Raw genomic sequence first — 27,094 nt, 5'->3', positions numbered from 1 at the left:
ACCTGATTGAGGTGTACAATATTATGAGGGGCATTGATAGGTTAGATAGGAAGGAACTTTTTCTCTTAGCGGAGGGGTCAAGAACCAGGGGGCATAGATTTAAGGTAAGGAGCAGGAGGTTTAGAGGGGATTTGAGGAAAAATGTTTTCACCCAGCGGGTGGCTGGAATCTGGAACGCACTACCTGAAGAGGTGGTGGAGGCAGGAACCCTCACAACATTTAAGAAGTATTTAGATGAGCACTTGAAACGCCATAGCATACAAGGCTACGGGCCAAGTGCAGGAATATGAGATTAGAACAGTTGGGTGCTGGATGTCCGGCACAAACACGATGGGTTGAAGGGCCTGTTTCTGTGCTGTAAAACTCTATGACTCTAATGTTTAAGTTCAGGTTTCTTGTTTTGGACTGGAGTATGTCAATTTCAAACTTATTATGGAATTCAATTATATTGTGAATGGTCTCCTCCTGTGCTGCAACCATTCTGCGTCTATGAGGTGCAGAGAGATTGGGATAGATTGGAAGGTATGTTAGAGGTTGTGTCTACACATAAAACTGTAGACTAGTACAGTACAGATGGAGCCATTTAGTCCATCGAATCTGCACCAACTCTCTCAAGAGCAATCCAGTTAGTTCCAGCAATCCCTCGCTCTTTTCCCATATCCCCACAATATTTTTTCCTTCAAGTATTTAACCAAATCCCTTTTGAAAGCTACTACTGAATCTGTTTCCACCACCCTATCAGGCATAAATTCCAAATCCCTACCACTCATTATGTAAAAAAGCTTTCCTCATGTCACCTCTGGTTCTTTTACCAATTCCCTTAAATTTGTGTCCTCTGGATATTGACCCTTCAGCTACTGGAAACATTCACACCCTTCATGATTTTAAGCAACTCTAGCAAATCTTCTCAGCTTTCTCCGCCCGAAGACAACAACTCCAGCTTCCGCAACAATACTGATAAAAAGTGATCTGCTTGAAACATTAACTGTTTCTCTCTCCACAGATGTTGCCAGACCTACTGAGTATTACCAGCATGTTCAGTTTATCACCCCAGCTTCCATCCACATTACTGTAATGTCTCATCCCTGGAATCTTCCGAGTAAATTTCTTTGGTACGCTCTCCAAAGTCTCCATGTCCTTCCTATAGTGTGGTGTGCAGAATGGGAAACATTACTCTGGCTGGGGCTGAATTAGTGTTTTATCTAGGTTTAGCACGACTTCCTGGTTTTTACACTCTATTGCGTCAAAATAGTCATCAAGAGACATACGGGGAAGAACTTTTTCTATGCAGTGAGTCATGGAAGCAGACACAATCGGCGATTTGAAAAGAAAATTAGATGAGTACTTGACGGAAATAAATTTGAAGGGCTACGGGAATAGAGCAGGTGAATGGGACTGACTGGATTACTCTATAGAGAGCTGGCATGGACTCGATGGGCCAAATGGCCTCTTCTGTGTCATTATTACTCTATTTATAAAGCCCAGGATCCAATATACTTTATTAACCACTTTGTTAATCTATGCTACGTTCTTTCAAGATTAGTACAGAAAGACCCTAAGGCGTTCTTGCGATTCTTGCACTTTAAATTGTACCATCGGACTCTCTCATCATTCTTCTTACCAAAATGTATCACCTCATACTTATCGGTATTGAATTTCATCTGCCATGTGCCCTCCCATTCCACCAGCCTATTTTCTCTTTAAATCTATTCCTATCTTCTTAACTGTTTACTACACTTCCAAGTTTTAGATCATCTGCAAATTTTGAAAGTGTGCCCTGTACCACAAGTCCAAGTCATTAATGTGCATCAAAAACAGCAGAGGTCCCAGCACTGAAATCTAGAGAAAACCATTTTATTCTTCTCTCCAGTTTCACCACAACTCTCAGTTTTCTATTCCTTAGCCAATTTTGTATCCATACTGTTGCTGCCTCTTTTATTCCATGGGCTTCAATTTTGACAATAAGTAGATAATGCGATACTTTAACATCTTTTGAAAGTCCACGTACACATCATCAACTGCACTGCCCCGGCCATCCTCTTTACCTCATCAAAAAAACTCAATCAAGCTAATCAAACATGATTTGCCCTTAATAAGTCCTTGCTGGCTGTCCTTGTCCATACTTGTCCAAGTGGCTCTTAGTTTTCTTCCAGATTCTTGTTTGAAAAGCTTCCCTACAAATGATGTTAAACTGACTGGCCCCCTTTTTGAGCACGGCATGGGTTTAGGACATTAAAGGTGCTAGTTCACTAGAGGGCGAGGATGCATACTAGTTGCGCTGTGGAATGCTCAGACACTGACTTTGAGGGTCCAGACCAATGAAGAAGGCTTATGAGTATACACCAGGAAATGTTAGGTACATTGGACAACCTGCCAGCAAAATGTCTCAGAGCATGGAAGAATCCAGCTCCAGCATGTCTCAAGGCTTCATGGAGCGTAGAGACCAATCTGCCCAGTATAGACTGAGCTGTCAGCTCCATTAACATATCAGAGTTATGTCATTTTGAAGCCTCTGCTGACAGCTCTGATAATATCATAGAAACTCAGGTGACTACCATAGCAACTTACACTGCTGCAATGGAAGCTCAAACAACTGACACACATATTGGCTCTGTGGGCCAATGTTGACAGAGGCCCCCAAAGAGTCGCAGTCGTCCCACACTCACATTTAGTGTACGACTGCTGAGGAGCTACCTACAAGACTACGGACCAGGTGCTGGAAGGTGGGATTAGAATGGGCAGCTAGTTTTTTCAACCAGTGCAGATACGATGGGCTGAAAGGCCTCTTTCTGTGCCCTAACTTTTCTATGGTTCATGGGAAAGGCATCTGCTGTCCACTCTCAGAATGACAGAATATCTGTATCTCACACTGCCAGTCTTCTTCAACCCACACTGAGATGATGCAGTCTGCAGTCGGACCATAAAGACCCAGAGCAGATTGAAGTCTTTCATACCAAATGCAAATTCCCCTCCCTACTCCTGTCACCATTCTGAAGGGATCATTCCCTCCACGACACCCTGGTCCACTCCTCCGTTACCCCCACCACCACATCCCCTTCCCATTATACTTTCCTATGCATTCGCAGGAGGTGTAATACCATTTACCTCCTCTCTCCTCACTATCCCAGGCCCCAAACACTCCTTTCAGGTGAAGCAGCGATTTATTTTTACTTCTTTTAATGTAGTATACTGTATTCGCTGCTCACAATGCAGTTGCCTCGACACTGGGGAGACCAAACGCAGACTGGGTGACTGCTTTGCGGAACACCTCTGCTCAGTCTGCAAGCATGACCCCGAGCTTCTGGTTGCTTGCCATTTCAACACTCCCCCCTGCTCTCATGCTTACATCTCTGTCCTGGGATTGCTGCAGTGTTCCAGTGAACATCAACGCAAGCTCGAGGAACAGCATCTCATTTACCGATTAGGCACACTACAGCCTACCGGACTGAACATTGAGTTCAATAATTTCAGAGCGTGATGGGCCCCCCATTTTATTTTTATTTTTAGTTATTTTTTCTTTTTTATATTTTTTTTGTGAGTTTATTTTATTTTATTTCATCTTAGTTTGTTCAGTTTGCTTACCCACTGTTTTTTTTTCAAGTTTGTACTTGCTGCTGTTCAATTTCCAGTCCTTTAACACCCTATCTGTACTAATGCTTTGTCTTTCAACACACCATTAACATATTGTTTGCCTTTGCTCCATGATCTTCTGGTCAGCTATTATGTGACCTTGTGCTATCTACACCTTCTCCTTTGTTATCTTTTGCCCCACCCCCGCTTTACTTGCTTATAACCTTTCACATTTCCAATATTTGCCAGTTCTGAAGAAGGGTCACTGACCTGAAAAGTTAACTCTGCTTCTCTCTCCACAGATGCTGCCAAATCCGCTGAGTATTTCCAGCATTTTTTGTTTTTATTTCAGATTTCCAACATCCGCAGTATTTTGCTTTTACTGAAGTCTTTCACTACAACCTGAAATGTCCTCAGTAGACCTCTAAGGAGAACTGGTGCAGGGGTGATGCAGGAAGTGATGCTTGAGCATGCTGATTTGTATGCTCAATGATGCTTCTTGTGGCAGCACAGCTCTCACTGTAGGATTGCTCTGCAGCTGTAACAGGAATGATGAGCTAGGTCTGGAGAGGACTGTCCAGCACAGAAGGAGGCCATTCAGACCACTGTATCTGTACCAGCTTTTTAAAGAGCTATCCACTTAGTCTTAGTGTCCTTCTTGCTTCCCACAGCCCTGCAATTTTTTTCCTTTAAAATCATGTGCCCAATTCCCTTTTGAAAGTTATTATTGATTCTGTTTTCACCATCCATTCAGGCAGTGTATTCAAGATCATAACTTGCTGCATTAAAAAAATTCTCTTAATCTCCCTTCCGATTTATTTGTAATTATCTTATGTCATCTGGTTACTGACCCTTCTTGCAGGGGGAATAAAATTCTCTTCATTTACGCTATCAACGTCCTACATTATTTTGAACATTCCTATTACGTTTCCCCTCAATCTTCTCTGCTCAAAGGATAATACCAGTTTATCTTTGTACCATGAAATCTTTTGTCATTTAATCTCTCCTCCCCTCCGCCATATCAGAGACCTTTCCTTTTGTTCTTCTTTCCCTCCACCCCCCTTTCACTTGGTCAAAACCTGTTACATTTCAAACCTTTGCCAGTTCTGACGAAAGGTCACTGACCTGAAACGTTAACCCTGTTTTGCTCTCCACAGATGCTGCCAGACCTGCTGAGCATATTCAGAATTTTCTGTTTTTGTTCCAGTTTCTCCAGTCTCTCCACATAACAGAAGTCTCTTGCTCTTCGGATCATTCCTGTAAATTTCTTCTGGATCCTCTCTGAGGCCCTGTCATCCTTCCTAAAGTATGGTGTCCAGAATTGGATATAATGCTCTAGCTGAGGCCTAAACAATGGTTTGTAAAGGTTTAACATAACTTCCTTGCTTTTGTACTTCATGCCTCTAATTCTAAAGTCCAGGATCCAGTTTGCTTTAACAGCCTTATCAACTTGTCTGCTACCTTCAAATATTTGTGAATGTGTAGTCAGCGTGTAATTTGTCACTCTGGTTAGAATCTAGGTGGCTTGGAGGACTGGTGCAAAATTGGAAAAGTCACAACTGCTGCCAAAGTAGCTGGCAAGATGTGTGGCCTATGGTCACAGACCAGCTGCACACATTGAGGAGTGTAATCCATTGCAACTGATACCGATGACAGATTAGTGATAGCGAGCACGCAAGGCAAGGTGGGTTCAGACTACAACAATGTGCATTTATACAGAACCTTTAACACAGTTAAACATCCCAAGGTAGTTTACAGGAGCATTATCAAACACATTTGACACTGAGCCACATAAGCAGATATCAGGACAGTTGATCAAAAGACTGTTCAGAAGTAAGTTTTAAGCAGCGCTTTAAAGGAAGAGACAGAGATAGAGAGGCAGAGAGGAATTTTCTACCTTCGAAGGCTCAGACATTGGGTAGATTCAAAACAGAGTTTGTACTAAGGGAATTAAGGGATGTGGGATAATGTGGGAAGGTGGAGTTGGGGTAGAAGATCAGCAATGGTCGTATTGAATGGTGGAGAAGGCTCGAAGGAAGAAATGGCCTACCCCTGCTCCTATTACGTATGTTTTTATGTTGACTTGATATCAGCAGTGAGTGAAATAATGCTCATGTGCTTAATGATCACGGAAAACATTCTCAACTTGACAGTTCTAATTCATGTCTGCAATCTCGCACAGGGCCTTCAAGTGTCCTACAGGAGATGGTCCAGAAATACAACGACAACTGCTCAGAGAAGAGTGAACAATAGACTGCAGCTGAACGCCAAGAGAAAAGGATCTCTCTCTCTCTGTCTCCCAGTCCAGCAAAGCCCCAGGGAAACCACGAGCACAGCTTCTAAACCAAGACTACAGAACTTCACAGACGACCACCAAGCAAACAGTTGAAACCTCCCTTAGGCCTTCTGGAACCAGTGAAGCAAGCCTGAAATTGAGCACTTGGCCCCCCCAGCGAGGACTCCAAGGCTTTGACTTCAGTTAAGGACATTAACTTACCTTCCGGGAGCAGAGTGGAGAGGATCTGCAGGGAGAACACCGAGAGCGGAGCCTACAAATCGAACCAGAGGATCGAGGCCCAGTCTCTTACCTTCTGGGAGAGCAGTCCAGGCGCGCCGGAGTTTGAAATAAACATCAACAGTGACATCACAGGAAGGCTGCAAGGTGATTGGTTGGTGAGTAACTGCTGTTAGGGAATAACTCTAAATAACTGGCTTAGTAACTAAGGTAAGAAAGGTCCACAGTTTATTTTCATAAATAGGAAGTAGTTTTTTTTTAGGGAGTTCTGTAGTAACGAGGACCAGGGAAGAAGGGCCCCAGAGTAATCGATATTATTTGATATTAAGATCTTCCAAAAGATTTAATTTAAAGGGTTAAGTGATGGCAGGAGAGCTCAAAGCTGTGGTGTGCTCCTCGTGCTCTATGTGGAAAGCCGGGAACAATTCCAGTGCCCGGGACCAGCATGTGTGCAGGAAGTGTCTCCAGCTGCAGCTCCTGGAAGCCCGGGTTTCAGAGCTGGAGTGGTAGCTGGGGACGCTGTGGAGCATCCACGAGGCAGAGAGTATCGTGGATAGCACGTATAGAGAGGTGGTCACACCGCAGGCTCAGACTCCACAGGCAGGAAGGAAATGAGTGACCACCAGGCAGAGCAAGAGGACTAGGCAGGCAGTGCAGGAATCTCCTGTGGCTATTCCCCTGCAAAACAGATATACTGCCTTGGATACTGTTGGGGGGAATGGCCTCTCAGGGGAAAGCAGCAACATCCCAATTTGTTGCACCACGGTTGGCTCTGCTGCACAGGGGAGGGGTAAGAAGTGTGGGAATGCAATAGTTATAGGGGATTCAATTGTAAGGGGAATAGATAGGTGTTTCTGTGGCCGCAAACTAGACTCCAGGATAGTATGTTGCCTTCCTGGTGCTAGGGTCAAGATGTCTCAGAGCTGTTATAGGACATTCTGAAGGGGGACGGTGAACAGCCAGTGGTTGTGGTACACATTGGCACAAACAACGTAGGTAAAAAAAGGAATGAGGTCCTAAAAGCAAAATATAGGGAGTTAGGAAGTGAGTTGAAAAGTCGGACCTCAAAGGTAGTGATCTCAGGATTATACCAGTACCACGTGCTAGTCAGAGGAGAAATAGCAGGATATATCGGATGAATACACGGCTGAAGAGATGGTGTGAGGGAGAGGGTTTTAGATTCCTGGGAAATTGAGACCGGTTCTGGGGGAGGTGGGACCAGTACAAACTGGACGGGTTACACCTGGGCAGGACAGGGAGTGATGTCCGAGGGGGAGTATTTGCTAGAGTGGATCAAGGACAAGAACAAAAGACAGTAAGGGAAATAAGAAAAGTGATAGGCAGAGAAATCAAGGGCCAGAATCAAACAGGGCCACAGTGAAAAATACTGGGAAGGGGACAAGTCATGTGAAAAAGACAAACCTTCAGGCTTTCTGCCTTAACGTGCGGAACATTCACAATAAAGTGGATGAATTAATCACACAAATAGATGTAAATGGGTATGATACAGTCGGGATTACGGAGACATGGCTGCAGGTTGACCAGGGATGGGAAATGAACATCCAGGGGTATTCAGTATTTAGGAAGGACAGACAAAAAGTAAAAGGCAGTGGAGTTGCATTGCTGATTAAAGAGGAAATTAACGCAATCATGAGGAAGGACATTAGCTCTGACGATGTGGAATCTGTATGGGTAGAGCTGGGAAACAATAAGGGGCAAAAGAAGTTAGTGGGGGTTGTATATAGACCCCCAAACTATAGTGGTGATGTTGGGAATGGCATTAAACAGGAAATTAGAGACGCATGCGATAAAGAAACATCTGTAATTATAGGTGACTTTGATCTGCATATAGATTGGGCAAATCAAATTATTCACAGTACCATAGAGGAGGAATTCATGGAATGTATATGGGATGGTTTTCTGGACCAATATGTTGAGGAACCAACTACAGAACAGGCCATCCTAGACTGGGTATTGTGTAACGAGAGAGGAATAATTGACAATCTAGTTGTGCGAGACCCCTTGGGGATGAGCGACCATAATATGATAGAATTCTTCATCAAGATGGAGAGTGAAGTAGTTGATTCTGAGACTAGGGTCCTGAATCTTAATAAAGGAAACTACGAAGGTATGAATGCGAGTTGACTGTGATGGATTGGGAAACGTTACTTGAAGGGATGATGGTGGATAGGCGATGGCAAACATTCAAAGAGCGCATGGATGAACTGCAATGATTGTTTATTCCTGTCTGGCGCAAAAGTAAAACGGGAAAGATGGCCAAATCATGGCTTACAAGGGAAATTAGAGATAGCACTAGATCCAAGGAAGAGGCATACAAGTTTGCCAGAAAAAAAACAACAGACCTGACGATTGGGAGAAGTTTAGAATTCAGCAAAGGAGGCGCAAGGGATTGATTAAGAAGGAGAAAATAGAGTACCAGAGTAAGCATGCAGGGATCATAAAAACTGACTGTAAAAGTTTCTATAGGTATGTGAAGAGAAAAAGATTGGTGAAGACAAATCTAGGTCCCTTACAATTAGAAACAGGGGAATTTATTATGGCGAACAAAGAAGTGGCTGACCAACTAAATGCATATTTTGGTTCTGTCTTCACAAAGGAGGACACAAATATCATACTAGAAATGTTGGGGAACACAGGGCTTAGTGAGAGAGAGGAACTGAAATAAATCAGTATTAGTAGAGAAATGGTATTGGGGAAATTGATGGGATTGAAGGCTGATAAATCCTCAGGGCCTGATAATCAACATCCCAGAGTACTTAAGGAAGTGGCCCTAGAAATAGTGGATGCTTTGGTGGTCATCTTTCAAGATTCTATAGACTCTGGAACAGTTCCTACAGATTGGAGAGTAGCTAATGTAACCCCACTATTTAAAAAGGGAGGTAGAGAGAAAACAGGGAATTGTAGACCAGTCAGCCTGACGTCAGTAGTGGGGAAAATTCTAGAGTCCATTATCAAAGATTTTATAGCAGAGCACTTGGAGAACAGTGGTAGAATCGGACAGAGTCAACATAGATTTACAAAAGGGAAATCATGCTTGACAAATCTATCAGAATTCTTCGAGGATGTAACTATTAGAGTTGATGAGGGGGAGCCAGTGGATGTGGTTTATTTGGACTTTCAGAAGGCTTTCGACAAAGCCGTGTAAAATTAAAGCGCTTGGGATTGGGGGGTAGTGTATTGAGATGGATAGAAAATTGGTTGGCAGACAGGAAACAAAGAGTAGGAATAAACATGTCGTTTTCCAAATGGCAGGCAGTGACTAATGGGGTACCGCAGGGATCAGTGCTAGGACCCCAGCTATTCACAATATATATTAATGATATAGATGAGGGAACTAAATGTAGTATCTCCAAATTTGCAGAGGACACAAAACTGGGTGGGAGGGTGAGTTGTGAGGAGGATGCAGAGAGACTTCAGGGTGATTTGGACAAGTTGAGTGAGTGGGCAAATGCATGGCAGATGCAGCATACTGTGAATAAATGTGAGGTTATCCACTTTGGTAGCAAAAACAGGAAGGCAAATTATCTGAACGGCTATAAACTGAGAGGGGGGAATATGCAACAAGACCTGGGTGTTTTTGTACACCAGTCGCTTCAGGTAAGCATGCAGGTGCAACAGGGCAAATGGTATGTTGGCCTTCACAGTGAAAGGATTCAAGTACAGGAGCAGGGATGTCTAGCTGCAATTATACAGGGCCTTGGTGAGGCCATACCTGGAATATTGTGTGCAGTTTTGGTCTCCTTATCTGAGGAAGGATGTTCTTGCCCTAGAGGGAGTGCAGCGACGGTTTACCAGACTGATTCCTGGGATGGTGGGACTGATGTATGAGGAGAGATTGAGTCGGTTAGGATTATATTCGCTGGAGATCGGAAGAGTGAGGGGGGATCTCATAAAAACCTATAAAATTCTAACAGGACTTGACAGGGTAGATGCAGGAAGGACGTTCTCGATGGTGGGGGAGTCCAGACCCAGGGGTCATAGTCTAAGGATACGGGGTAAACCATTCAGGACTGAGATGAGGAGGAATTTCTTCACCCAGAGAGTGGTGAGCCTGTGGAATTCACTACCACAGAAAGCATTTGAGGCCAAAACATTGTATGTTTTCACGAAGGAGTTAGATATAGCTCTTGGGTTTAATGGGATCAAAAGGATATGGGAAGAAAGCGGGAACAAGTTACTGAGTTGGATGATCAGCCATGATCACAATGAATGGTGGAGCAACCTCGAAGGGCAGAATGGCCTGCTCCTGCTCCTATTTTCTATGTTTCTAGGAGGTCACTCTCTCTGAGGGTGCACTGTCACAGGTCTCATGCAGACCAAGCACTAGCTCAGATACTCACACTTTGGTGGGACCGGTAAGGAGGATAGTTGGATTTTCACTTGGTGACTCACACATCACAAGTGAACAAAGCAGATGGTGGAGACAGGGGCAGCAGTGGAAAGTCTGCGTTGGAGGCTGCAGGACGCTCCAAGCTCTGCTTAGCTGGATGTAAACGCTGTACCTTGGGGGCCAATGAACAGGATGCTTTTGGAGCAGCAAAGAATGTGCGATGACTGGCAGACATCCCAGTTCAACTGTGCATGCTTGCAGAAAGAATGGAGAGTCTGTCCTCATGAATGGCATGATGTCACATGTCACCGATATGATATTTTCTCCAGTTCATTGCTAGCAGTAAGTGTGGGTGAGCCACAAGAGGGATGATGGTGAAAGTACTTCCACTCCTCCTCCGACAAAGCCCCAGGCAGTACCTCACATGCTGCCTTGTATCCTGCTGGCCAAGTCTGCCTGTGTAAAGGTGCTGGTGGAGCAGTCTTTGGTGAGGTCCTCATGGCTCCAAAACATAGAGGACGTCGGCAGAGAACACTTCAGCAGACAGAATAAGGACTTAAGCAGCCTGTCTCTACCTCTACTGAAGCCACGGACATAGAAATGCTTGGGCGTGGAAGATTCGTATTTGCACATGGGCGTGTTACACAATGCTGAATTGGAGGTCTGTGATAGAGATCATAAGATCATAAGAAATAGGGGCAGGTGTAGGCCATTCAGCCCCTTAAGCCTGCTCTGCCATTCAGTAAGATCATAGCTGAACTGATTCTGGCCTTAACTCCAATTTCGCGCCTGCCCCCCACCATAACCCTTGACTCCCTTGTAGATCAAAAATCTCAACCTTAAATGTATTCAATGACCCAGCCTCCACTGCTGTCTGGGGAAGAGCATTCCAAAGATTTACAACCCTCAGAGAAGAAATTCCTCCTCATCACCGTCTTAAAAGAGAGACCCCTTATCTTGAAACTGTGCCCCCTAGTTCTAGATTCCACCACAAAACAAAACATTCTCTCAGCATTTACCCTGTCAAGCCCCTTCAGAATCTTATATGTTTCAATCACCTCTCATTTAGAAAAACGCAAGTAAAGGCCTAACCTGCTCAACCTATCCTCATAAGACGAGCCCTTCATCCCAGATTCAGCCTAGTGAGCCTTCTCTGAATGGCATCATAGAATCATAGAAAGTTTAAGGCACAGAAAGAGGCCACTTGGCCCATCTTGTCTGTGCTGGCCAAAAAACGATCCACATATTCTAATCCCACCTTCCAGCATTTGGTCCATAGCCTTGCAGATTACAGCACTTGAGGTGCACATCTAGACTCCTTTTAAATGGTCTCTGCCTCAACTACCCTTTCAGGCAGTGAGTTCCAGATCATCACCACCCTCTGGGTGAAAATGTTTTTCCTCATCTCACCTCTAATTTTTCTACCAATCACTTTAAATGCCCCCTCATCACTGACCTCTCTGCTAAGGTGAATAGACCTTTCACCTCCACTCTATCCAGGCCCCTCAAAACTTTGTACAATTCAATCAGATCTCCCCTCAGCCTTCTCTGTTCCAAGGAGAACAGCCCCAGCCTATCCAATCTTTCCTCAAAGCTGCATTTTTCCAGTCCTGGCAACATCCTCGTAAATCTCCTCTTTACCCTCTCTAGTGCAATTACATCCTTTCTGTAATGAGGTGACCAGGACCGCACAGTACTCAAGTTGTGGCCTAACCAATCATTTATATAGTTTCAGCATGACCTCCCTGCTCTTATATTCTATACCTCAGCTAATAAAGGAAAGGATTTCATATGCCTTCTTAACCATCTTATCGACCTGTCCTACTCCCTTCAGGAATCTGTGGACATTCACCCCAAGGTCCCTCACTTCCTCTACACCTCTGAGCATTTTCCCATTTATTCCTTTGCCTTGTTTGACCTCCCAAAATGCATCACCTCACACTTCTCCAGGTTGAATTCCATTTGCCACTTTTCTGCCCATCTGACCAGACCATCAATATCTTCCTGCAGCCCCTACAGTTATCCTCCTCGCTATCTACCACACAGCCAATCTTTGTGTCATCTGCAAACTTCTTGACCATGCCCCCTACATTTACGTCCAAATCATTAACATATACCACAAAAAGCAGGGGACCCAGTACTGAGCCCTGCGAAATGCCACTAGAAACAGCCCTTCAGTCGCTAGAACAGCCATCAACAATTACCCTTTGTTTCCTGCCACTGAGCCAATTTCGTATCCACCTTGCTGCATTTCCCTGGATCCCATGGGTTTTTATTTTTTTAACCAGTCAGCCATGTGGAACCTTGTCAAAAACCTTGCTAAAACCCATGTAGACCACATCAACTGCACTACCCACATCTATCTTCCTCGTTACTTCTTCAAAAAATTCGATCAAGTTGGTCAAACAAGATCTTCCCTTAACAAATCCATGCTGACTATCCTTGATTAACCCGTGCCTTTCTAACTGACAGTTTATCCTATCTCTCAGAATAGATTCCAATAACTTGGCCACTACTGAGGTTAGTCTGACTGGCCTGTGATTAGTCGGTCTATCCTTCGCTCCCTTTTTAAACAAACGTTAGCAGTTCTCCAGTCCTCCAGCACCACACCTGTATACAGTGAGGACTGGAAAATGATGGTCAGACCTTCTGTTATTTTCTCTCTCGCTTCTCTTAACAGCCTAGGATACATTTCATCTGGCCCTTGTGATTTATCAACTTTCAAGGATGCTAATCCCATTAATACTTCCTCTCTCCCTATGTTTATCACTTCCAATACTTCACACTCTTCCTCAATTACAATATCTGCATCGTCCCCTTCTTTTGTGAAGACAGATGCAAATTATTCATTAAGAACCATCCCAACATCTTCCGCCCTTACACATAGGTTACCTTTTTAGTCTTTTATGGGCCCTACTCTCTCCTTAGTTATCCTCATACTCTTAATGTACTGATAAAACATCTTTGGGTTCACCTTGATTTTGCTTGCCAATATTCTTTCATGCCCTCTATTTGCTTTCCTAATTTCCTTTTTGATTTCACCCCTCCACTTTCTATACTCCTCTCGGCTTTCTGTAGTATTGAGCTCTCTGTGTCAGACATAAGCTTTCCTTTTCTGCCTGTAGCCTCTTGCCATCCATGGGGCTCTAGATTTCACCATCTCACCCTTTTTCTTTGTGGGAACATGTTTACTCTGAACCCCTTGAATCTCCCCTTTGAATACCTCCCACTGTTCTGACACTGATTTACCTTCAAGTAGCGGTTTCCAGTCCACTTTTTGCTAAATCACTCCTCAGTTTAGTAAAATTGGCCTTGCCCCAAAATCTAATGCAAGTATAGTCCTCAAGTAAGGAGACCAAAACTGTCTGCAATACTCTAAGTGCAGTCTCACCAATGCTCTATAAGTTGTAGCAAGACTACCCTACTCTTATACTCCATCCCCCTTGCAATAAATGCCAACATTCCTTCTGCCCTAACAACTTGCTATACCTGCATGCTAACATTTTGCGATTCATGTACAAAGACACCCAGATCCCTCCGTACTGCAGCATTCTAGCACTCTGCAGTCTCTCTTAATGTAAATAATATTCAGCTTTTCTATTCTTCCCGCCAACGTGCACAACCTCACATTTTACCACATTATACTCATCTGACAATTTTTTGCCCACTCATTTAACCTATCTTTTCAGACTATTGGTGTCTTCCTCACAACTTGCTTTCCTATCAATCTTTGTATTGCCTGCAAATGTGGCTATGATACGCTCATTCCCTTCATCCAAGTCATTAATATAGATTGTAAATAGTTGAGGCCCCAACACAGATCGCTGTGGCACTCCACTAATTTCAGTTTGCCAACCTGAAAATGCCCCATTTATTCAGACTCTCCTGTTAGCCGATCCTCTATCCATGCTAATGTATTACCACCCCCCCCACCCCCAACACCATGAGCTCTTAACTTATGTAGTAATCTTTTATGTGACAACTTATTGAACACCTTTTGGAAATCCAAAGACACATCGACTGGTTCCCCTGTATCCACCCTGCTTGTTACATCCTCAAAGAACTCTAATAAACTTGTTAAACACGATTTTCCTTTCATAAAACCATATTGACTCTGCCTGATTGTATTACGATTTTCTAAATGTCCTGCTATAATTTCCTTAATAATGGATTCTAGCATTTTCCCAATGACAGATATTAGGCTAACTGGCCTATAGCTTCCTGCTTTCTGTCTCCTTCCTTTCTTGAAAAGGGGTGTTACATTTGTGGTTTTCCAATCCCCTGAGATCTTTCCAGAATCTAGGGAATTTTGGAAGATTACTACTAGTACATCCACCATCTCTGTAGCCACTTCTTGTAAGACCCTTGGATGCAGGCCATGACGTCCAGGGAACTTTTCAGCCTTTAGTGCCATTACTTTCTCTCGTACTTTTTTTCCAGTGATAGTGATTGTTTTAAGTTCCTCCCTCCCTTTTGCCTCTTGATTTTCTGCTATCCTGGGGATGCTTTTTGGGTCTTCTACTGTGAAGACAGATAGAAAATACTTGTTCAAAGTCTCTGCCATTTCCTTGTTTCCCTATTAGTAATTCTCCAGTCCCATCCTCTAATAGACCAATGCTTACTTTAGCTGTCTTTCTTTTCATATATTTGTAAAAGTTTTTACTGTCCGTTTTTATATTTCTTGCTAGTTTACTCTCATACTTTAATTTCTTCCTTTTTGTTTAAAAGTCATCCTCTGCTGGTTTCTAACATTTTTCTAAACTTCTGGCCTACCACTAATGTTTGCAGCATAGTATGCCTTTTCTTTCAATTTGATACCATCCTTAATTTCCTTAGTCAGCCACGAATGGTGCGTCTTTCTCGTGGAGTCTTTCTTTCTCAATGGTATATATCTTTGTTGAGTTATGAAATATCTCCTTAAATGTCTGCTACTGTCTTACCTTTTAACCTATTTCTCAGTAAACTTTAGCCAACTCTGTCTTCATACCCTTGCAATTGTCCTTATTTAAGTTTAAGACACTATTTTTGGAACATAACCTTGCACCCTCAAACTGAATGTGAAATTGTATCAGGTTATGATCACTTTTGTCTCGGGAACCCTTTACTATGAAGTCATTTATTAATCCTGTCACATTACACATTACCAGGTCTAAAATGGCCTGATTGGTTCCAGAACATTGTGTTCTAAGAAACTGGTCCTAATACACTCTGAACTCATCCTCCAGGCCACCTTTGCCAATTTGATTAGTCCAATTTATATGGAAATTAAAACCGCCCATAATTATTGCAGTACCTTTCCTACAAGCCACCATTATTTTTTGATTTATACTCTGTCCTACAGCGTAGCTACTGTTAGGGGGCCTATAACCAATTCCCACCAGTGACTCCTATCCTTTGCTACTTCTTATCTTCACCCAAACTGATCCTACATCTTGATGTTCCAAGCCAAGATCATTTTTCATTACTGTATTGAATTCATCCTTTATTAACAGAGCTACCCCACCTCCTTTTCCTTTCGTTCTATCCTTCCGAAATGTCACATATCCTTGAATATTTAGGGGTTCCAGCTTTGGTCACCTTGCAACTACGTCTCTGTAATGGTTAACATTTCATAACATTTATTTCTATTTGTGCTATTAATTCATTCATCTTGTTAAGAATGCTGCACACATTAAGATAAAGAGCTTTTAATTCTGTCTTTTTTTTAACCATTTCTCCCTACTATGACCTTATTTGCTGGTGCACTTTTATGTTTGTACGCTCTGTCCCTTCCAGTCATACTCTGGTTATCATTACCGGTAAAACTACTCTACACTACTGCCTCGCCCTTTCTCGTTAACTTTCTAAATTCCCCTCATCTGATCCCTCCCCTACACTGTTTAGTTTAAAGCTCTCTCTCCAGCCCTAGTTATACGATTCACCAGGACACTGCTCCCAATGCGGTTCAGGTGCAGGCTATCCCAATGGAACAGCTCCCTCTTTCTCCAGTACTAGTGCCAGTGCCCCATGAATCAAAACCCATTTCTACTGCACCAATCTTTGAGCCACGCATTCAATTCTCTGATCTTATTCGCCCTATTTCAATTCATGGCTCAGGTAGTAATCCAGAAATGATTGCCTTTGTGGTTCTATATTTAATTTAGCCCTAGCTGCTCATGCTCCCTCCGCAGAATGTCTTTATTAGTCCTATCAATGTCATTGGTACCCACATGGACCATGACAACTGGATCCTTCCCCTCCCAGTCCAAGTTTCTCTCCAGCCCTGAGGAGATGCCCTTAACCCTGGCACCAGCAGGCAACACAGCCTTTGGGACTCTTGCTCTCAACTACAGACAACTGTATCAATCCCCCAAAATATCCTGTGCCCTAATGCTACTACATTCCTTTTTACTCCCCGCACTTGAATGGCTCCCTGCACCACAGTGCTGTGGTCAATTTGCTCATCCTCCCTGCAGTCCTGGCTCTCATTCACACAAACTGCAAGAACATCAAACCTGTTGGACAAGTGCTTGGTTGTTTGCAGCACTGTTTGATGTTAGTGGCAATAAGTAGGGCGGGGGTTTTTGCATCTGCTTGTCAGATGGTGTACTGGTGGAACCTAAGTGAACCTCACAATAATTAAGGCATCCAAGGCAGCAACGAGCACCGCTGCTGGTACAATGGCCATGTTCTGCCTCCTCCTAACAATCATCTGAAGATGCTCTATGCACCTTGTTCCTGCTGTTGGTCCAAACCTTGCTGCTGTGCAATGCTCTGCAGAGCATAGCAGACCACAATAATTCTGGTGACCCTGGCTGGTGCACACTGAACAACTTGAGTACTGTGTGCAGTCTGGTCACCTCATTACAGAAAGGATGTAATTGTACTAGAGAGGGTGCAGAGCAGATTTACGAGGATGTTGCCAGGACTGGAAAAATGCAGCTTTGAGGAAAGATTGGATAGGCTGGGGTTGTTCTCCTTGGAACAGAGAAGGCTGAGGGGAGATCTGATTGAAATGTACAAAATTTTGAGGGGCCTGAATAGAGTGGAGGTGAAGGGTCTATTCACCTTAGCAGAGAGGTCAGTGACTAGGGAGTGATCGGCAGAAAAATTAGAGGGGAGATGTGGAAAAACATTTTCACGCAGTGGGTGGTGATGGTCTGGAACTCACTGCCTGAAAGGGTATTTGAGGCAGAGACCCTCAACTCATTCAAAAGGAGTCCGAATATACACCTCAAGTGTTGTAATCAGCAGGGCTACAGACCAAATGCTGGAAGGTGGGATTAAAATAGGTGGATTGTTTTTCAGCTGGCACAGACACGATGGGCCCGAGTGGCCTCTTTCTGTGCCTTAAACTTTCTATCATTCTATGACAGCTCCAGATCTGCTCAGACACCTGAAGTACAGCTTCAGTATGCCGATAGCTTGCTCAATGACAAATCTGATCATATGGCTTTCATTGAACTGGTCCTAATTGGTTGTATTCCTCACAGCTGTCATCAGCTATCTCCGAGTAGCCAGTCGGTAAGTCTGCTTTGAGGTATGACGAGAACAGGGAGGGTGGACTGCTGCAGGACAAAACCATCACTGCAGCTGCCCAGGAACCTTGCACACATTATAAACATAAACATTATTTTGTGTTTGCACAGCAGCTGCACATTGATGGAATGCAGTGGAAGTGACGAATATGCCTGGGATTTGGGAGTGCCTTAATTGCGACATGCGTGCAGTTGATGGCGCCCTACGCCTGTGGGAAGCCAGCCTGAGCTCATTCTGACTGGCATCATTAAGGAAAAGTGCTCACGAGAATGGTTCCAGGGATGAGGAGCTTCTGTTATGTGGATAGGTTGGAGAAGCTGGGGCTGTTTGCCCTGATGAAGAGAAGATTAAGAGATTTGATAGAGGTGTTCAAAATCATGAGGGGTCTGGACAGAATAGATAGAGAGAAACTGTTCCTGTTAGCTGAAGGATCCAGAATCAGAGGGCACCGATTTAAGGGGATTGGCAAAAGCGACAGCGACAAGAGGAAAACCTTTTTCACGCAGCGAATGGTTAGATCTGGAATGCACTATTTGATACTGTGGTGAAGGCAGATTCAATCGAGGCATTCAAAAGAGAACTGAATAATTATCTGCTGAGAAAAGCTTTGCAGGGCGAGAGGGAAAAGGTAGGTGAGTGAGACCAGGTGAGCTGTTCTTGTAGCGAACTGGCAAGGGCACAGCAGCCGAATGGCCTCCTTCTGTGCTGTATCCATTCCTTGATTCAATGATAACAGTTGGCCCTGACAAGCAAGCCATCAGTTCCGATGAAGGGTCACTGACCCGAAACGTTAACTCTGCTTCTCTTTTCACAGATGCTGCCAGACCTGCTGAGTGGTTCCAGTATTTCTTGTTTTTATATCAGTTACCTTTATATGCATTTGTGGGCTGCCAACTGTGAGATCCTGCAAATATCTCCGGGAGAGCCCTGGAAGGATCCAGAGGCAAGGAAGTTGAGGGTGGTGGTGACTTTGAAAGCAATGGTAAAGTATGGCCACCAGGTCCACTTGGCAGCAGGTCTTGTTTCAACAGGCTGCAAATGCCTGCCATCACTTGGCATAACATCCTAAGACACTGGTGTTCAAACATATGGAGGAAGCTTATACTCTGCCTGTGAACCCTGTGAGCCGGGTATGGCCTCCTGTGAGCTGCAGTTTCCTGCTGATCCTCTCTCCCCTGGAGCTGCAGGTCTATGAGCAACCAGATGTTGCTGGTGCTGCTCTTGCTCCCGCTGCTGAAGCTGCTGCTGGTCACCCTGGTCCTCATCTAACGTCCAAAGTAACATAACATTAGCAGCATGCACGCTGATCTGATAGATCAGAGTTTCAAAGTGCTGAATGAGATGTGAAAACCTCCGAGGTGAAGATGATATCTCCAAAGACCAAAGAACAGTACAGCACAGGAACAGGCCATTCGGCCCTCCAAGCCTGTGCCGATCTTGATGCTTGTCTAAACTAAAACCTTCTGCACTTCCGGGGACCGTATCCTTCTATTCCCATCCTATTCATCTATTTGTCAAGATGCCCCTTAAACATCGCTATCGTACCTGCTTCCACCACCTCCCGTGGCAGCAAGTTCCAGGCACTCACCACCCTCTGTGTAAAGAACTTGCCTCGCACATCCCCTCTAAACTTTGCCACTCGCACCTTAAACCTATGACCCCGAGAAACTGACTCTTCCACCCTGGGAAAAAGCTTCTGACTATCCACTCTGTCCATGGCACTCATAACTTTGGAAACCTCTATCAGGTCGCCCCTCCACCTCCGTCATTCCAGTGAAAACAATCCGAGTTTATCCAACCTCTCCTCATAGCTAATATCCTCCAGACCAGGCAACATCCTGGTAAACCTCTTCTGTACCCTCTCCAAAGCCTCCACATCCTTCTGGTAGTGTGGCGACCAGAATTATATTCCAAGTATGGCCTAACTAATGTTCTGTACAGCTGCAGCATGACTTGCCAATTTTTATACTCTATGCCCCGACCGATGAAGGCAAGCATGCCGTATGCCTTCTTGACTACCTTATCCACCTGCGTTGCCACTTTCAGCGATCTGTGGACCTGTACGCCCAGATCTCTCTGCCTGTCAATACTCCTAAGGGTTCTGCCATTTACTGCACACTTCCCACCTGCATTAGACCTTCCAAAATGCATTACCTCACATTTGTCCGGATTAAACTCCATCTGCCATTTCTCCGCCTAAGTCTCCAACCGGTCTATATCCTGCTGTATCCTGACAATCCTCATCACTATCCACAACTCCACCAACCTTTGTGTCGTCCGCAAACTTACTAATCAGACCAGCTACATTCTCCTCCAAATCATTTATATATATACTACAAACAGCAAAGGTCCCAGCACTGATCCCTGCGGAACACCACTAGTCACATCCCTTCATTCAGAAAAGCGCCCTGCCACTGCCAGCCTCGGTCTTCTATGGCCGAGCCAGTTCTGTATCCATCTTGCCAGCTCCCCTCTGATCCTGTGTGACTTCACCTTTTGTACCAGTCTGCCATGAGTGACCTTGTCAAAGGCTTTACTGAAGTCCATGTAGACAAAATCCACTGCCGTTCCTTCATCAATCATCTTCGTCACTTCCTCAAAAAACTCGATCAAGTTAGTGAGACACGGCCTCCCCTTCACAAAACCATGCTGCCTCTCGCTACTAGGTCCATTTGTTTCCAAATGGGAGTAAATCCTGTCCCGAAGAATTCTCTCCAATAATTTCCCTACCACTGACGTAAGGCTCACCGGCCTGTAATTTCCTGGATTATCCTTGCTACCCTTCTTAAACAAAGGAACAACATTGGCTATTCTCCAGTCCTCTGGGACCTCACCTGTAGCCAATGAGGATACAAAGATTTCTGTCAAGGCCCCAGTAATTTCCGCCTTTGCCTCCCTCAGTATTCAGGGGTAGATCCCATCAGGCCCTTATGTCAAAGTTTAGTTTAGTTTAGGAATACAGCACTGAAACAGGCCCTTCGGCCCACCGAGTCTGTGCCGACCATCAACCACCCATTTATACTAATCCTACATTAATCCCATATTCCTACCACATCCCCACCTGTCCCTATATTTCCCTACCACCTACCTATACTAGGGGCAATTTATAATGGCCAATTAACCTATCAACCTGCAAGTCTTTGGTATGTGGGAGGAAACCGGAGCACCCGGAGGAAACCCACGCAGACACAGGGAGAACTTGCAAACTCCACACAGGCAGTACCCAGAATTGAACCTGGGTCACTGGAGCTGTGGGGCTGTGGTGCTAACCACTGCGCCGCAGATATAAAAGTAACTTCCAAAGTGTGTAAAATAAACACTCAGGACAAGCATGGTGAATGGAGCCTTTCACACAAGCAGGCAAGAAAGCAACTGTGAGGTGGCAGTAGTTACTGGCATATTTCCTGTCACATCTCCAGTTTCTCAATTGCCACATTATTCTCACCTTGCCTTTACGTCAAGTTCCAGGAAGCCCGGGAAACCTGTGGACCCACAATTAAATTGCAAAAGCCATTTTAATATCGCTGTCATGGAATGACTGACACATTGAGACTGATAACCCTCCACTCCTGAGTGGGTTGCGACATGCAGCCTAATGCACTGAAGCTAAATGTAGAAGTCGTCAGGTTGAAACCCGCTTCCTGACACACTAACATTTTTGCCATTTTAACCTCACCCGCATCCAAACCCATGCAGGTTAAAACTTCTAATATGTCTAAAACTGATTCACCATGGATAGATCAGGAGAGTAACATATTGTGTGGCAACTGGTAACAGTGCCATTGTATTTTAAATCAAAATCTTTAATTCAGGCAGACTCTTCCTCGCCTTCCTGCACCTGCATACTATTGATTGCCTGGAACAGAACATTGCAGAAGTACAGGCTGAGGCAGGTCAGACTTGGTTTGTATATGTTCAAAAATTTTCGCCACCATATTCCTATTTAAAAATATACCAGTTCTGCTGTTCCTGATTGCTAACCAGTTAGGGGGGGGGGGGGGGCGGTGGCATAGTGGTAATGTCATTAGACTAGTAACCCAGAGCCCCACACTAATGCCCTGGGGACATGGGTTCGAATCCCACCAGGGCAGATGGTAGAATTGAATTCAATTGTTAAAAAATCTGGAATTAAAAAGCCAGTCTAGTGGTGATCATGAAACTATTGTCAATGGCTCACTAATGTCCTTTAGGGAAGGAAATCTGCCATCCTTACCTGGTCCGGCCTACATGCGACTCCAGGGCACAAAGCAATGTGGTTGACTCTTAAATGCCCTCTGAAATGGCCGAACAAGCCACTCAGTTCAAGGGCAATAAGGGATGGGCAAAAAATGCTGGCAAAGCCAGCGATGCCCACATCCCCCAAACAAATTTCAAAAAGAGTTACTCCAACTGCTAAGTGCATGTCAGCTCTTGTGAGGACCACTGGGTGTGGCTGTGATGCTACTTACAGTTAAATAACCTGCCAACATTAGATCATAGTTAGCCAATAACAATGGCCACTTAGGCAATGTACTTATGTGCTGTTGATACCCAGGTCCTCATATTCCAACATGCACTGCCCATCTCCAGAAAAATGAGCAAAGGAGAGCAATTGGGAGGAACAAAATACTGAATTCCAAACTCGCATTTCTTCACACTGTGGTATCAATTTTATTTCCCTTCTCTTGATTCAAGATATCCTACTTTTCCACCTCACCCCCACTCAATCCCTAGCTCAAAGTTCCCAGGATGAATCAGCTGTCGATTCTGGATCCTGCAAGCAGGCAGAACCCAACTTTCACTCAGTGTCCATACATAATGGTTCCAGGGCAAAGATTAGAGATTTGCCTTAAAAGAATTACAGACCTAAACCTATATAGTTACTAAACCTGAAAACTGTCATTATTCGTGGCACAGTTTGTTACTTATTAATTTTGAAATCATAAATTATGATAAAACACTGGTCACATAAATGTCGTCAAAATGAACTCAACGGTTATCTCCATTTCTACAAGTACAGATGTGAATTTTAGTTTCCCACCTTGCAAATATAGGCAGCCAGTACATTGATTAATTCTCTGATAGAAAACATGACAGTTTAAAAGGGAGATTGGGCTGTTTGGAGCACAAAAGTACAAAACATTGACTTACACTTGTTTCTCCAGTGGGGTGTTTGGGTCTATTCTCTCTCCTATAATCCCACAGAACTCCGGACCGCCATGTTTGATTAGACCTGGGGGCATCAGTTGCCTGCGTCTGTCACGTAAGGGAGAGGATTGCCTTTTCTCAATTCCATTGAACTGGACTACAAAGAGACAAGACACAACAACCATACTTTAAAAAAGTTTTCTCCTTCGCTCTTAGCCATTCTCATAAGATAAAAAAATTCAGGACCAGGAAAAGTTATTGGACCCAACTCTTTTTTTTTGTTAGAACTAATTAAATTATTTTCTCAGCCTTTTTGATATCTTTATGAACTAAGATTGTCCAATGATTACAGATGTCGCAATTCAAACTTAAAAATGTCAACATCAAAAACAACTGAATGCTGAATCAAAATTCAAAAGAATAAGGACAAAATTCGAATCATATAAAAGCAAATTGCCAATATAACCTTGGCATGTTTTAATTGTATCCATCCGTCAGTGGTGAAGCTGCAGGGGTTCAGTTTCGTATCTTCCAAGTTTTCAGCCTGCAAGCACAGGAATTCCTAAGTTCCAACCATTCCTGCTTCTCTGCTTTCCTAATTGCCGTAAATTTTGATTTACTTACGATGAATATGAAATCAAAGTGCTATATAAAGACAGAATGGAGGACTATAATATGGTGTTACGACCAGGTGAGAAAGGTGTCAGTGGTCTGCTACTATCTTTGCCTGGTCTTATTGTAACAGGGTTTAATATTAAACACACTGTGTTTTGAGCTCCCCTTTTGTGAATCCTTGTTCACAGTTTTCCAATTATAAGGCAAAGAAATGAGCACAAACAGACTTTCTTTGGTTTAAAGAAGAAAAGTGAGATTTATTAAACCTTAAACTTCAACTCTAATACGATTAACGCCGATTGATATACGACATTCCCCAGCTAGCATGCACATGCAATTCAAACATGCAAATAGGGACAGAAAAGAGAAGTAAAAAATAAGTAGAACAGTTTGAGGCAATATCTTGTTACTGTTTCTCAAGCTCGCTGTAGTCCTTGATTGAATATATGGTCTTGCGCTTCATTGGGGCCCAGTATTTTTCGTAAACCTTGTTCACATATGAGATTTTTCCCTCTCTGAGTCTACGTGTTTTCACAAGATTCAGTTCCATGGGAAAGAGAGGGAGATGTTCTCAGACCACGAGCACTCGGCTTTCTGATCTCAAGTACTGTTTTCTCCAATTTAAAAATTGCCTCATAATTTCTTTGCCTTATAATTGGAAAACTGTGAACAAGGATTCACAAAAGGGGAGCTCAAAACACACTGTGTTTAATATTAAACCCTGTTACAATAAGACCAGGCAAAGATAGTAGCAGACCACTGTCACCTTTCTCACCTGGTCGTAACACCATATTTAAAAAATCCAGTTCAAACCGTTGCAACAGCCAGTTAGACATGTGGCTAGAACTGGTCTGACCACTTCTGTGTATTGGGGAAGGAATTACTGGGTCCGCATTGTTTCAACACCATCTGTTACTGTGCAAATCAGGGGCGTGCAATTTTTTTTAAGTTTTAATGTTCATGTGGCAAAAATCTTGTGTGCCTCAATCTTGGCAGGTGGGGGTTTGCCTGACACCTCCACATCCAGGGGAATGAAATGCGATTTGAAGAAACATGGTGCATTTCATTACAGAGTTTGAGAGAAATATAAGATACAGAAAGTAAAGCCATGCATTTCTCTCTTTCATTTCCATTCATTCATCAATCTTAAGCTTATTTAAAATTGGTCTGTTGTGGGTGCCAGGGCTGCTTTAATTTTGCCCTTTTTTCAGGATAGTAGTAGTGGGCGGGTCTATCCTGAACTCCCCAAGTCATGGCTTCGGGGATGGGTGGTTCTCTTTTCCTCCGACTGTGGGGGAGGAGTCTTTGTTACACTTCCCTTTGTTCTCTCGGACACTCCTACCTGCAGGAATTTGTGCAGACTTAACTGCATTCTCCTGTGACATTTCGACTATGTGAGGCATCACCTTCATGGTTTCTGTGCCCCCTAGAGTACTCCCTTTGTCTCTACAGGTTCCTGTAAATGCTGTTAGCAACTCTGGTGGGGTGCTTCTAGAGTCTGCATTCCCATTGGAGGATATGAGGTCTAAGTTTTCACATTTGTCGGGGCTGGTTCCCCAGAATTCCTTTAACCTGTCCTCTTCGTCATTTTTTCCCCTTCTCCTTCTTAACATTTGCCAGCTCTGTGCCTGCCTGTCCCCTTTTGTTCTCGCCAGTTCCCTTACAGTTCACCAGCCCTCTGCTGGAGGATCCTCCTAACACTGGTGCAGGACTTAGAGGTGCAGGTTTCATTATAGATTGGGGTTTCCCCTCAACCTGGCACATGTGGCAACTCCTGCAGTACTCCACCACATCTTTGTGGAGTTTTTGCCAAATTGCTGTCTTATATGGGCTTTGGTCTTTCGTATACCGGCCACTGTAGTTTCATGGGCCTTTAATATTTCTCCCAGGTACCTCTGCGGCACTGTTGAACTACTGTCCACTCCTTGCCCTCAGGTCTGTGAGGAGAACTCCATTTCCTCATCAGTACCTCATTCTTTAAATAGTAGCAGTCAGGGATCCCCTCTGCTTCAGCCTGTGCGAACTCTCACAATACTAGATCAGCTCGCTAAGCCTCAGCTAGGGAAAATCCATTTAATTCATTTCTGGGTCTCCTAACTTTCCAAAGAAAGTCTCGGACAGGCAGACCTCGTGATCATTTGTCTGCACTGCCAATGCAGTCTCCTCTGGGGGAGCTGGTTTGATCATGGCCTGACCCACTACAGATTCATGGAAACTGCAGGAGACTGCCACTGCCCTGTCTCTCTGAACTCCTGTGGTCTCTCTTTCACTACTGGGGTTGGGGGAGGGAGGGGGGGGTGCTACCACCTTCACCCCTGCCAGATCATTACCTAGGAGCAGGTCAACCCCATCCACAGGCAAATTAGGAACAATCCCTACAGTCACCGGTCCCGAAACTAGGTCGCTCTCCGGGTGCAGCTGATGTACAGGTACAGGCATACACATTTATCACCATTTTGGTGTTCACTGCACTCTCTGGGGGAAAGGTCAGGCCTTCTCCCAGTAAAAGGGATCTGGTGGCCCCTGTGTCCCTGAGAATTACTATGGGCTTGCTTGCCCCACTCGAGGGATATGGGATTACTCTCCCTTCAAACACAAAACCCTGATAACCTTCAGGAATCTTATTAACTTTTCTTGCACTGGCCGTAGTAAGCTGCCTGGGTTGCACTCTTACTGCAGTTAAAGCCGCAGCTTGTTCTGTTTTATCCATCAGGTCCCCGTTGTCACTGAACGGGTGTGCCCTGTTTAACCCGACCGGTTTTCCCTTTAGTTTCCAGCAGTCAGCTTTTAAATGCCCTGCCTGATTACAATGGAAGCACACAGGTCTCCGGGTCTCACTTGTACTCACAGCACCTTCCTTTGTGGCTGGAGGAGGCCCCCTGCGTCTGCTGCTTTCCTTTCTCTTCCAGGACTGTCTGGGCAGATATCATCTTCCCACCCTTGGTCTGTTTCGGATTTGTGGGGGTGATTAGGAAAGGTTGTCCCCTCGGAAACTGACTTAAAAATTAAAGCAAATTCTTGGGCCAAAATGGCCACTTGCCGGGTTCCCTGAACCTGCTGTTCCTCGACGTGGGCCTTTTTGAGAGTGGGAGAGAGTTTTTAAATTCCTCTAACAGGATTACTTTTCTGAGAGTCTCATAGCTGAGCTGTATTTTTAAAGCCCTCAGCCATTGCTCAAAAGCCAGCTGCTTGCTTCTTTAAAACTCCAGAGGAATTTAATTGCCTTGCATTTTGAAGGTTCTAAACTTTTGGCGATAGGCTTCGGGTAGTAATTCATATGCCCCAAGGATAGCATTTTTGGTCAGTTTATAATTTGATGAACTTTCATCTGGCAACAAGGAATAAACCTCATGGGCTTTTCCAGTTAATTTGCTTTGTAATAAGAGAGACCAGGTCTC

At 44.2% G+C, this 27,094-nt stretch overlaps 1 protein-coding gene across 2 annotated transcripts in view; it reads right to left on the bottom strand.

The window, feature by feature from the left end:
• The window catches only part of LOC137369475 (SH2 domain-containing adapter protein B-like), a 1,226,906-nt gene that overhangs the window by 958,795 nt on the left and 241,017 nt on the right, over nucleotides 1–27,094 (bottom strand). For both annotated transcript variants that reach the window (XM_068030757.1, XM_068030758.1), the window contains exon 4: nucleotides 23,085–23,238. In XM_068030757.1, the coding sequence (XP_067886858.1) occupies nucleotides 23,085–23,238 (154 nt within the window). The remainder of the gene's footprint in view (nucleotides 1–23,084; nucleotides 23,239–27,094) is intronic.

This window comes from Heterodontus francisci, chromosome 4 (assembly GCF_036365525.1).
Source record: "Heterodontus francisci isolate sHetFra1 chromosome 4, sHetFra1.hap1, whole genome shotgun sequence".
Taxonomy (NCBI): Eukaryota; Metazoa; Chordata; class Chondrichthyes; order Heterodontiformes; family Heterodontidae; genus Heterodontus; species Heterodontus francisci.
The sequence above is the reverse complement of the archived record's forward strand: the minus strand, read 5'-3'. Positions and strand labels throughout refer to the sequence as shown.